Source organism: Lampetra fluviatilis, chromosome 2 (genome assembly GCF_964198595.1).
Source record: "Lampetra fluviatilis chromosome 2, kcLamFluv1.1, whole genome shotgun sequence".
Taxonomy (NCBI): Eukaryota; Metazoa; Chordata; class Hyperoartia; order Petromyzontiformes; family Petromyzontidae; genus Lampetra; species Lampetra fluviatilis.
Genome location: NC_136276.1, coordinates 14,890,576 through 14,903,921, shown reverse-complemented (window position 1 = coordinate 14,903,921; position 13,346 = coordinate 14,890,576). Strand labels below are relative to the sequence as shown.

Below are 13,346 nucleotides of genomic sequence, written 5' to 3'. Positions count from 1 at the left end.
TTGATCACTGAGAAAGCAGGACTAATGTAACACCGTGCTATTTGTATGTTCGTGCATGCCAAGAGGCATTAGTTAAATTACTTAAAAAATACATTTTTAAATCCGTAATCGATTCTGAAAACGGTTACCGGTGGTCGTTAAAGAGCTCGACTTTCATGTATATGTTGTGTTGGCAGTGGTACTCAAGCACATCACTAAAAACCACACATTCGTTAGCACTGCTTTGAATGTAAACATAGGAAACGTTGTATGGCCCTTTGTGTGTACGCATCACCAATGTGCCATGAAAATCCATTGCCCCAAACATCTATTGTCCTGTACATTTATAATTTTAAGGCAGTGTTATTGACAAAGGGGGAGGGTTTTCTTGGTAGTTTTATGCATGGTGGTCAAAGCTCTATCCAGGAGCGATGGAGTTCGGGTTAATTCCAGATGATTTGGTCATAAGGCGCATAAAGTAGTTTTGGTTATATCAGCACTGTAAAACTGCGTGCTTCAATGTAATATACATGAGCCACACTCTTAATTGATCAATATTTACATGTTAGTACTATGGATAGATAATGAATCAGCAACTTTCCATTAACTGGCCATAATTTTACGTACAGTACAAATTTTATTAATGTAAAAGTTTGATCGCACATTCGATTAAGATGGTTGGCCACGTACGGTGCGAAAGTTCAACATACATATATACACGACAGCCTACTTCATTTAAATGTATAACAAGTTGTGAAATACATGGCTTAGATAATTGTACGGTGCACCACCAAAAGCATGAATGTTGTTGCATCGCTTTATTCAGAATCTTTAACAGACCTGTAATGGGTGATACCTAAATCCATCACATACCAGTGTACATATGGTAGAATGTACATGTAATAGCCAGTCTGTTTATATGGAATCACTTATGGTTGAACTTTATTCAAATTTAAAACACTCATGCTTCACTCGTGAAGAAAACATATTCAGTGGCTTAAATCCAATCAAAACGGCATAAGAGGAGCTTAAAATAAACTCAAGGCTCTGTATTATTTACCGATTAAAATAAACGTTGTCAATGCTGGCTAATTGCTGAAGGAAAAATAATGCAATGGCTCTTACCCACCATATTTACATTTGATTGACATCTATTTAATACCATCATTGATGAACAGGTTTCATACCATCCAGTCCTAGCTATAGCATTTGGGCATCTGTGGCTTCAATTGTGGTCAACGGAATCTAATTATCAATGCAGTAAATAAATGAAAATTTAGCACTGTTTTGCTTTTTCAAAAAGGTAAATGTCTTCTTCTTCTTTAATTTCTAATCGTCAACATCAAGGTCTTCAAGTTCCTCATCCAAGTCCTCCAGGTCATCTCCAGTGAAGAGATTCTCGTCCACAGGCACACCATCAATCTGACCGCTGTCCAGTGATGGCTCCAGGTGCTCTCCATTGCTGGCATGATCCTCAGAGCCACCACATGCCTCTGCAAGTTTGTGGCTTTCTGTATCGGAACCACACATGAATAGTTAATAAGACAACCCCAAGCCGAGCACGATACAATGACTTAAGAGGACAGTTATTTTGTATCCTACATGACGTGTCAAATAATATTTTCTGCGGGATACAATGTGGCCCTTTTGTGTTTAATGAGAACATTTTCACGTGCCAATGCTGGAATAAGACTTCAATTTGTTTTGCGTCAAAAAGTATCTCAATGAATACCGCTAATCGGTAAATATTGAAAAAGGCACTCAGAATGATACAAAAAACATATCGTATTCACTTGCATAACTATTACATTGGGAAGATAATGGCGAGTTTGGAAAGGTAATGTGGAGCTATCTTCTTGGTTCTTTCGGTAAAGTCACGTAGAAGGGAAGTAATAAAATAATAATAATAAAACATAATAAAATAATTCTCACGACGTTTCGGCCACAACGCAAGCAGCCGTCCTCAGGTGAAGACCAGGTCTGTCTCCCCGACAGCTGTCCTCAGGTGAAGACCAGGTCTGCCTCCCCGACAGACCTGGTCTTCACCTGAGGACGGCTGCTTGCGTTGTGGCCGAAACGTCGTGAGAATTATTTTATTATGTTTTATTTTTATTATTTTATTACTTCCCTTCTACGTGACTTTACCGAAAGAACCAAGAAGATGAATCCCTGCAGTCACGAAAGCTTTAAATCGAAATTTAATGTGGAGCTACTCGACTGAGTGCTATATTGCCATGGAAAGATTGTTAGATAGAGCACCAATAGAGTGTTTGGGAATATGGGAAGTCACCTCACCATCCAATAACTCTTCAAAGCTAAACTCTACTGCAATTTATGCACTTGCAAAATCCAAAAACATATAAAATAGATGTGTGTGTGTGTGTATATTGCACTCTTAACGCACCCTGATCAGCAGATACTGCATTTCGGGATAGCACGTTGTTGAACCTGTCCTCTTTCCGAGAGACCGATATTCCTGAAATGTCCACCTCCTTCTCCACAAACCTGCTCTCGTCTATCTCATTCACATCCCCCTCATCCTCCATCTGTAAAAAACAAAAAATCAGCAAAGCTTATAACTTTCAATGGAACGTTTGAAAAAAAAGAAACATTTTGTTGACGTATAACACCATGTGCTTTTTAAAGTGTGTATTTGTGACTAAAATTTAACTCGACATACCTCTTCATCTGACTGTGGTGCATATTCTGTCTCATCTGCCTCTTCATCATCAGCATTGACCAGATCTGGATGAAACTCAAACACCTCTCGTCCACTAATCTGCACACGCATAACAAGAGCATTAAAACACTCGTAATCACCGTAATACAAATTGTAGATTTAAATACCATCTCATGTCTATCTATACACACCCCAAGTGTTTTTCCAGCTTTGTAATCTGCTTTTCTCTTCTCCATAGCTTTTTGAAATTTCACGACTTTCTCCTCTCTCTTTTTCATTTTCCACTCCAAGAAGGTTTCCAATGTGATCTTTGTCACATTTGGACCGAGCGCATTTCTCTGAGAAAACACAAAAACATCCAAACCATTTTAGATATACCATTTTGTTTGTAATGATGTGATGGAAAATAAAAGACAGCAGTTCTGTTATCACAAAGTCATACAATCATGTGAAGGTCTTTAAATGTTAAGAGCTTGCTTCTAAATGTTCAAACAACACTCTCTGGTGGGGTTTCCGGTTGTAGAGCTTGTTTTACAACTCAAAACACGTGGTACAAGTAGACAATATCATACATATACACCACAAAAATAGTAAAAAAGAAAATCCAAGTGGACCAACTCACGAAAGATTACTTGGACAGTTTGTAAAGCTAAGTTTAATGTAACAAAAAACTCCTTGGCAATGGTAACAGCAATGCAAATTTTGCATCTTGAGGTTACAAGTGTTCAGTATGAATATTGTAGGTTTTCAAATCTCTACTTCTGACTCATGTCTGCCTTGCCTCTTTTTCTATGAGGTCCTCCAGTGAGATTTCCTCCTCTTTCTCATCTTTTTTATTTTCTTTCTTGAGAACAAATCCAGGTGGCAAGGCATGTCGGTACATGCAGCTTGGGCCATTGGGGCAACTCCAGAACCAGCCATACTTCTGGCTCTCAATGGCATCCAGGAAGAATTTGCAAACCTGCAGGAAAAAAATTACATGCAGATTAGAGTTAATCAGACTTATTTGTCTTTTACAGTAAAACATTGTAAGTCATGTAAAAAATAAGAATAATCCTATCTTCAAATAGCACACATTTTAACACCGTAAAACTCAACTGCTTTCTATTAATTACTGAAGCTCATACAATTTCTGTTTTGGTTTTCTGCAGCTCATCTTCACCATGCTTCTTATTGATGACCTCTTCCAACTTTGCCTCATCCCAGTTCTCCATGTCATCTGTTAAATAAAAGTGCCATTACAACGTTGCATTTCAATTGTGTTCATTCACAAAATGCAAAGTATAATCCAACTTTCACTGAAGTGGATGAATGAGTCGGAGGCCACTTACCTTTTTCAAGATCATCATCTCGTGCATCCACATACATGCTGCGCTTCTCTGCCTTCCTTTCCAACGACAGGTCGTGCGAGAACTTACATTTGTCTCCCTTTTTACACTGTCCTTGTTTGTAGAAGGCACAGACAACTGATTTTGGGTCCACACCTGGAAAGAAACAGTTAAGGTTCAGTCTCAATTCTCCAGAATGCTGAATAAAATGTCATCAGACCAAATCAACAACAGAAAAGTTCCATTTATTTTTTTAGTAAATGAATATTGAGACATAATAAAAAAACGCATGAAACATTTAAGGCTTGTTATTACCTTTGCTTACTTTCTGAGCAGCAACTACTGGCTTGAAAAGTGCATTCAGTTCCTCGATTTCTTTCAGCTTGTCATCTTTTTTACCCTTCTTGTCATCTGCTGCTGGTACCTGGAATAATCAGATGTGTTTCCGACTGACACAATGAGCGCGTTTTGCACAATTTTACCCTCGCTCATTTTAATTTCACATTATTTAATTGGAAGATTACTTTAATTGGAAGATTACTTAAATGTTCCACTGCACAAGGTTGGCTATTTTTAATATATCGAATACAGTACAGCAAACATTTGTAATTGGCGGAGTGCATATAATTGAAACATGTTATACATACATATTTAGAAACAGATACCATACCACTTTGGTTCCTGGATTTTTCACTTGAGTAACAACTTGCTTGATGAACTTTTGTTGTTTGGCTCCTTTTTTATTCTTAAGACCAAAGGTTTTGTCCTAGAGGGTAAGAGGATAGACACATTTCAGTCAATATTTCCAAGACAGGGATTATAAATCTTGACTTAAAGCTTTCGTGACTTCAGGAATTCATATTCTTTGGGTCTTTCGGTAAAGTCATGTAGAAAGGTTCAAAGAAAATAAAAAAAATGTTCTTTCAACCTATCTACGTGACTTTACCGAAAGACCAAAAGAATACAGGGATTATAAGTTATATATGTCATAGTCAAAGCCACAATTGATAAAAAAAACAGGATAATTAATTTGATCACTTTATAATTTGAGATTATATTGGATGGTGAAATTCCACTATTCTCAGAAAACTGCACACGGTTCGTGACGAACCTACAATTCAACAACACAAACCTCATAACAAATGACAGGCAGGAGACAGAACATGTCAAGATGGCCAGAGTTCCCTGGTGTTGGTGTTCCACTTGGCTCAGTAACAAACACATTAACCCGAGAGCCTCATCACACAACCGGGGTTATGACATACAAGGTTATCACGTCACCCAGAGACATGCTCGCCATACGGGGAGCTCAGCAGCATCACACCCTGCACACTCCTGAGTTGATACATCTAAATCTTATAATGGAAGACTTTAGAATGCAAAATAAAGATCCTAAACTGCAGGCCTAGAGCCTAGCCTACAGCCTCTACATTCCAGATCCTGGACTGGTGACCCCTTTAAAAGACTCACACAGGCTACTCTATAAGGGAGGTAAACTCTTGACAGGAGACGACAATTTAGACTGCTTAACCACTATAGACTAAGGACTGCCTTTAGACAGTGGAATCGAGACTGGAGACTGACATAAGCACAGAAGCAAAGACATGCGAATCTAGCCAAGAGACGATACAAGATACGAATTGGGACATTGCACTAAGTTTTCTACTTTCCACGTTTTACACTGCTGAGAACATTTACAGAAGCCTCTATAGAGCATAGACCATGGACAGGCTACTCTAAAGGAGACGCTAAACAGGATTGTGGACGGCACGAGACTCTATACATGAGACTCTACATAGGAGACTACTTTACATAGGAGATTCTACACAGGACATACTCGACACAGAACATACTCTACATATGACAAAGACTCTACATAGGAGACTACTTTACATAGGAGATTCTACACAGGACATACTCGACACAGAACATACTCTACACAGGACATACTCTACATAGGACATACTCTACATAGGACATACTCTACATAGGACAAAGACTCTACATAGAAGATTACATAGAAGACTACTTTACATAGGAGATTCTACACAGGACATACTCTACACAGGACATAGACTTTACATAGGAGACTCCATACAGGAGAATACTTTACATAGGAGATTCTACACAGGACATACTCTACACAGGACACACTCTACACAGGACACACTCTACACAGGACATAGACTCTACACAGGACACACTCTACACAGGACACACTCTACACAGGACATAGACTCTACATAGGAGACTACTCTACACAAGATACTCCATACAGGAGCCTACACAGGAGCCTACTGTACATAGTAGACTCTACACTGGAGACTCTACACAGCAGAGCCTACACTCGCCACTCTACACAGCATAGACTCTAGACTCTACACTCCCACAGGTCGCACTGTCAGACACACGACGACAACTCCTCTGGACGAGGCCGCCGCCGCTGGGCCACGCGTCCACAATGGCCAGGCCCGAGGAGCCGCTCCGCTCCGGGGGTCGTCCGTCCTCCTCCCCCTCCTCCCGCGCTCCCCCTACGGGTTGGCCTCCACTGAGGCTCCGCAGCCGCCGCCGCCGTCGCGGCCAAGACTCACCTCGATCACTTTCTCCTTCTTCTTCTGATCCGCCTTCTTCCCCGGAGCCGCCGGCGCGGACACCTTCTTGGGCGGCATGGCCGGGCGAGGTGGCGGCGGCGGAGGGGGGTGGGGTGGGGGGGGACGCGCGGTGCACGCCGGGGAAGGACCGCCTCCTCCTAACCCAGAGCACACCGCGACACGCCGCTTCCGGGGCGGAGGGGAGGGGGACGACGATGAGGCAAGGGGGTGAGATGTCAGTGCAGAGGTTTTCCCTCTCTCCCTCTATCCCTCTAGATCGCGTGGGTGTCAGTGCAGAGGTTTTCCCTCTCTCCCTCCTAGATCACGTGGGTGTCAGTGCAGAGGTTTTCCCTCTCCCTCTAGACCACGTGGGTGTCAGCGCAGAGGTTTTCCCTCTCTCCCTTCCTCTAGATCGCGTGGGTGTCAGTGCAGAGGTTTTCCCTCTCTCTCCCTCCCTCTAGATCGCGTTGGTGTCAGTGCAGAGGTTTTCCTTCTCTCTCTCCCTCTAGACCACGTAGATGTCAGTGCAGAGGTTTTCCCTCTCCCCCTCTAGATCACGTGGGTGTCAGTGCAGAGGTTTTCCCTCTCTCCCTCCCTCTAGATCGCGTGGGTGTCAGTGCAGAGGTTTTCCCTCTCTCCCTCCCTCTACACCACGTGGGTGTCAGTGCAGAGGTTTTCCCTCTCTCCCTCTCTCTAGACCACGTGGGTGTCAGTGCAGAGGTTTTCCCTCTCTCCCTCTAGATCACGTGGGTGGCAGTGCAGAGGTTTTCCCTCTCTCCCTCCCTCTAGATCACGTGGATGTTAGTGCAGAGGTTTTCCCTCTCTCCCTCGTTAAAGGTTTCTCCCTCCAGATTGTGGGGGAACAGAATCTAAACATTTATGTTTTTGTTGGAGGAATCCAATGAGCTTTAAAGCTTTTTAAAAAAAAAATGTCCAGGAGGCGCGGGACAGAACGTGACAACAACAAGAATACAAAAATATGATAGGCGTGCAAAGTATAGGAAAGTTAAATACATAACTTACTACAAATATAAATAAATAATGATAAATATAATTGAAATAATAATAGAAATAAAATAAAATATAAAAGAAATAAATATTATTATTTCAATTTTATTTCTATTATTATTTCAATTATATTTATTATTATTTATTTTTTACCTACGTGACTTTACCGAAAAACCTAAGAGTATAACATAATAAATAACATCACCAACAGATGGCGCTATAGGCCAACCTACCTGCATTACACTAATAATACAACTTACTGCGATTGCAAAGTAGGCTTAATGTTGTTCTCGAATCAATAATGATATCATTGGAAAATAATGAAAATACACAATAATTATGGCCGAAGATGTTATAAAGGGGAGCCTAAAATAAGCAAAGATATTGTATTGGTAAAGTGGAAACACTCTTATTCCATGGTTATTTCGGTAAAGTAATGGTAGATAGAAAAAAAATAACAATAAAATAAAATAAAGTGAATGGAAACACTCTTACGTGATGGCCTTTTGATGGGAAGATGGAACCATAGCAAGATGACAATTAAATATTGTAGTATTTCGCTTGTTTACCCAGGAAAGCCTCGGTGAGTCTGAAGACTATATTTCAGGAGGTTCTTGCCAAAATGTTGCAGCTACTACGTGTACGTGTAATCACGATCAAATAAATTACATGTACATTTTTCAGCATTGCGATGTTTTTCGCGAATACCTCTTCCATTGTATATATTCTATAGCCATCGGAGCAGGGGGAGAAAATACAAACCCGACACAGATAGGTGTATGAGTCAGGAATCGAATTAAATACCTCTTTGCTGTGAGGCACACGTGTTACCTCTATGCCAACCCATCATAGAGATAATCATGGACAAGTGGAATAATTATACGACGATTTTCTCGCCAAAAAACGGTATATGCTCGGTAAAAAGAAATGTTTCAGGTAAGGAGGAGGATTTTCCATGTCACATCCGAATTGGTAAGGAGTGCCCTTTATGGTATTAAAAAAGAGAAAACTCCTGGACTCGATGAATAAACTGGAAATCATCAAAGAAGCATTGGATCAATATCAGTGGACCTATTCACAAAAATTTTGCACGTAAATGAAACACCGTGCTTCAGTCATGATATGATGCCTGAATAATTATGTAAAAAAGGAAGACAAACTGATGCAAATACTTCTTGATCCATGTAAAATAATAGAGCAGTAACACTGACATTGCACGAAGAGACTAGTAAAATATATCCTCATATCACATGCTTTTAAATTGTTCACAATGCTACCTGAAAAATATTCCATAAACACCAACAATTTATCGATTTTTTTCTGTTTTATAAATGTGCATCGGTATTCTGTAAATACAGCATCGATATTACATTGTATGATTGTTTTGAATAGATTAGTACAAATACTAGTCTGAAGAACATTGACAGTTTTACTGGGCTATGTTACTATTTGGCCGTATGGTTTTCCATTTAATTCCAATGCGCGGGTTAAATTCACGTGTTCTCTGTTGGATAAATATGGGTTGGATGTGTACTTTACCTGCCTGAGATTTCTATCAGTCTTGAGTCAGCAGGGATGCCATTATAAGATAAAAGCAATGGGTCGGTCCTCTTTGATTACGAGTTAAGAGTGGGTGTGCATTGGGTGGACTGTGTTCATCCCCCATGCTGTGCTCGATTTAGAGGTAATTTCTGACCAACTCAGCGATCTGTGCAAGGTTTTCCAGATGAACTCTCCAGATATTGAAAAAATATAGGTGACTTCAGAGTGGGTTCATAACAGTGATGTATCATAAGCCGTAGTTGCCTCGACTCATGCAGGTAAGATGACAAATCATTGGGTATTTTACAATATTCATGTAAGTCTGAGCGAGTACCACCAATAACGTGAAACATTTTGTCCATGATTAAATACGCTAAAATAAATGCAAGTATTTAAAACACGGATTTAGATATACTCCAATTTAACTTCTATTGAACCTCCCACACTTTGACCATCGTCATGTAAGAAACAAATTTAAATTGAGATAAATGGTTTCTATAATCACAGAGGTGTACATGTAAAGTATGGCAGACATTCCGTCAAATGATGGCATTACAAATTAAGATAGCAAAAAAAGTTAGTGTTGAACTAAAACACAAGCTCTTAAAATATAAGTGTGTCTTTACATAGGCTATATTTTCATTTTACTATCATCTAAAGTGCAATAAATCATAATCAGATTAATCATTAAGCGACTTTGCAAATGTCAAAGTCATTTTGAAACATGTAAAAAGTCACTGAAATTTAAAAATTTTATAAATCTTAATATTGTAATGTAATCATATTAATGCAGTTCATTATAAATCATTATTTGGCCTGATTTGCATCTGGTTGCCACGAGGAATTTAAATATTTCACCCAGACACCCATTTAAATTTACACTCGTAATTATGTTTATATGTATCTCCTCATTCTAAGATTTTAGACAGCTTAATGAGATGAGCAACATCTTCAGAAACCTTTATATTTAACGGCTATGCCAATAAAAAATGTAAGTAACTCTTTGGGTCCAAAGCTTTAAAATATGAAACTGATGATTTAAACATATCGGTAATTTGGTTTTAAATTTTTCTTTCATGAAATACATAATGAGAAAATGGTTACATTTAATTGAAATTTTACTCTACAGAGAATATAGCACTGCTGCAATGTATCCATTTGATACAGTTTATCCTTAAAACAGTTTGCTGACGTGAAAAGTTGCATCATCATCATAATCAGCTATGCTCTATCCACAAGTCATTACCATTATATGAAACAAACAAAAAGCATTTTTCGATTGGAAGCTTTCGTGACTGCAGGGATTCATCTTCTTGGTTCTTTCGGTAAAGTCACGTAGAATGTAAATAATAAAATAATAAAAATGAAACATAATAAAATAATTCTCACGACGTTTCGGCCACAACGCAAGCAGCCGTCCTCAGGTGAAGAACAGGTCCGTCGATAAGACAGAGTCTTAAGACAGAGTCTTATCGACGGATAAGACGTTGTGGCCGAAACGTCGTGAGAATTATTTTATTATGTTTCATTTGTATTATTTTATTATTTCCATTCTACGTGACTTTACTGAAAGAACCAAGAAGATGAAACAAAAAGCATGTTAAATAAAAGGAGAGATAGGAATAGGGATGAAAATTGAAAAAAAATCGCATACGTAGAAAGTGTGAAATGTTCATGAAAAGACTGGACGTAAATAAGTGACCAGACAACTAAAATTATTTAGGATATTAACATTAACTTTTACATGCTTCTCTCATCAAAATACATATGCTAATCCTACATGCTAATCTAAGCTCTTATGCGTTACGGAAAGTCATTAACTTTGCACTATATTTCATTTCCTTTAACATGCCACGCTATTTATTACCTTTACACTATAATACCCCGTTAACACTACTTCGGCTACCTTTGTTCTCAAAAACGTATATCAACTTTTGCTGGTAACAGCTTCTCTTCACAAGGCAGCAGACATCGTGCTGCTCACAGCAGACATCGCGGCTGTCGCGATTTTCACCTGAAGACGATGGCTTGTGTTGCAATCGAAACGTCGTGATTTATTTGGTTTTATTTCTACCTACGTGACTTACCGAAAGAACAAAAGAGTATGATTTAGGATATCCTAACGAGAAAATAGCAGCATGAAAACAGAAAAAAGAAAGTTTGTGATTGGTATATCACCACCAATTCCATGATGTGAATTATGATATATGCTAAAATAAGAATGCATGAGATGGAATCATAAAATGAGTGGAGGAATTGTTTATGGAAAATTCATATTGAACACAAAAAACTTTTCGATAATAATACTAATATTTGCGTCCATTGCGGACAAAGGTCTCGCCATTCCGAGTAAGTCATGGATGTTGTCTGACCATACTTCACCACGCTTTTTATTTTATTATTAGGAACTCACAGCTGGCTTAAGACCCCACCAACCTTTTAAAAATGCCTCTTTTTCTCTCTACTTCTCCATTTGGTCTCTTTCGTCTTTCTCTCCCCAGTTACTTCTCCCTTATTTTCCTCCTCTGTATGAATGGCACCCTGAGATATATTGTTTTAGGTAGCCTTATACATAGTAATTATTATTACGGCTATTTACGCAAGAAAGCCTCAGAGTTTGGACTCTTTTTTTGGGCGAGTCCAGATTTTTTGCAGCATTGCTATGGGTATTCTGAAATTTAGCAATTTGCATGCAATATATTAGCATTGGGATGTTTGGTCAATACCAGTTTAGGTATGGGAGGAAACCGGACACGCTGGAGGAAACCAAATCAGAACAGGGGGAGAACATACAACTCTATATCGTCGAACGCAGGTTCTTCCTGCTCTGAGGCAGAGATGTTGCCACTGCCATTGCTGGGTCAATACGAGTTGATTGTGTGGGGCCATGACCAGATCAGATATCACCCCCGTCACTGATTATAACGGTGACCTGAAATCGAACCCAGGTCATCGGGTTCATAGTGCGGCACACAAAACACTGAACCACTCTTTACCCATAGTGCAAATTAGAGAGATTATGTTGAGTGTTAAGGAAATTAACTGGGCTTGTATGAAATGAGCCAATTTAGCGGTACATTATCCTGACCATTAACCTGTTGTAATTTTGTGAATGAATAGCATTTTAAATAATATTTTACAGGAAAAATATCTTATTTTACAGTGTAAAATAACATATGAACATTAATTTTTATGCAATGGGAAATTAAAACAGCAGCTCGCAAATGCACAATCCTTCATATTCCTGTTCAAGGGCAGCGTGACAATTATAACGATACATCTTCAAAAGTATTATGCACTCTTTAAATATCTGCTGAAAAGCTGAGCACCTGCTTTTCGCGTGACCTGATTTCAGTCTTTCACGTGAATAATGTTGAGCAGTTGGAGTGGAGCCATTCCAGTGCATGGCAATAGCAAAAACAGCTCGGAGGCATTGAGCTTCACAGATGTGCTGAATCTTGCTTGGCTGCACTCAGTCCATAGGGTCTGAGCATGCCCTGTCAAGAGTTGGGTCAGTGCTCAGTGAAATGAACCTAATGCCTTGTCTCTTCAGCCAGGGGGCATCATGCTGGGACAAAGCAAAGGGGCGGAAGACTAAAGAAAAAAGTTAAAATTGCATTGTTATTTGAATAAATGAAAATGACATCATAATTCTTTATTTCATTTTCAGATGCTTATATAGTTTTTTAGGTGTTAATATAGAATGCAATTGTAAAATAGATTTCATGCTCAAACATGTATAGTCTTAGTTTTTTTTAATTCAGAAGAATAGCATCAATACAGCAGACTACTTTTGATCTTTTAAAATCTCTCCATCTATGTTCATGGTTGTGTTATAATTTGTAATTAATCTACAATTGTCCAGTGTCCATGTGTCCACGGGCATCGCCGGCAATATGCACTGAATGGAAACCTACTTCTTTAGAAACACAGGTATGTGGCTTTAACATGGAATGGAATAAAAACTGCAAAGTGCCAAAAGGAAGCATAGAGATATGCATGCTGCCAATTATTGCACTGATGGACAGAAAAGAGAATCCTTGGAACACAATCTAGAGACATTACATTGTATATTAAGAAAAGCAAGTGGGTTCGCCGAAGACGATGTCCACTGCAGAGATTGAGCGATAAGATGAGTTGTCTGCAAGAGGTAGAGAGCCCTTGATGCATCGCAAGCGCATTTGCGTTTGCGATGGTCTGGGAGGCGGCCTTCATCCC

At 39.2% G+C, this 13,346-nt stretch overlaps 1 protein-coding gene across 1 annotated transcript; it reads right to left on the bottom strand.

The window, feature by feature from the left end:
• Positions 1–782: 782 nt before the first annotated feature.
• Positions 783–6,715, bottom strand: ZC3H15 (zinc finger CCCH-type containing 15). Its single transcript, XM_078870733.1, has 10 exons — positions 6,579–6,715; positions 4,658–4,753; positions 4,303–4,411; positions 3,991–4,143; positions 3,787–3,878; positions 3,441–3,620; positions 2,851–2,997; positions 2,660–2,758; positions 2,384–2,525; positions 783–1,490 (listed from the first exon to the last, which is right to left on the bottom strand). Exons 1-10 carry the CDS (start codon positions 6,654–6,656, stop codon positions 1,309–1,311), a joined length of 1,278 nt encoding a protein of 425 aa, XP_078726859.1. The 5' UTR covers positions 6,657–6,715; the 3' UTR covers positions 783–1,308.
• Positions 6,716–13,346: the final 6,631 nt, after the last annotated feature.

Excerpts from the sequence above, each read along its gene's own strand:
- ZC3H15 (XM_078870733.1), bottom strand. The coding sequence starts at position 6,656 with ATGCCGCCCAAGAAGGTGTCCGCGCCGGCGGCTCCGGGGAAGAAGGCG. Across the intron at positions 3,879-3,990 it reads AGATGATGATCTTGAAAAAG|ATGACATGGAGAACTGGGAT; the intron begins GTAAGTGGCCTC and ends TTTATTTAACAG. Across the intron at positions 2,759-2,850 it reads AAGCTGGAAAAACACTTGGG|ATTAGTGGACGAGAGGTGTT; the intron begins GTGTGTATAGAT and ends ATGCGTGTGCAG.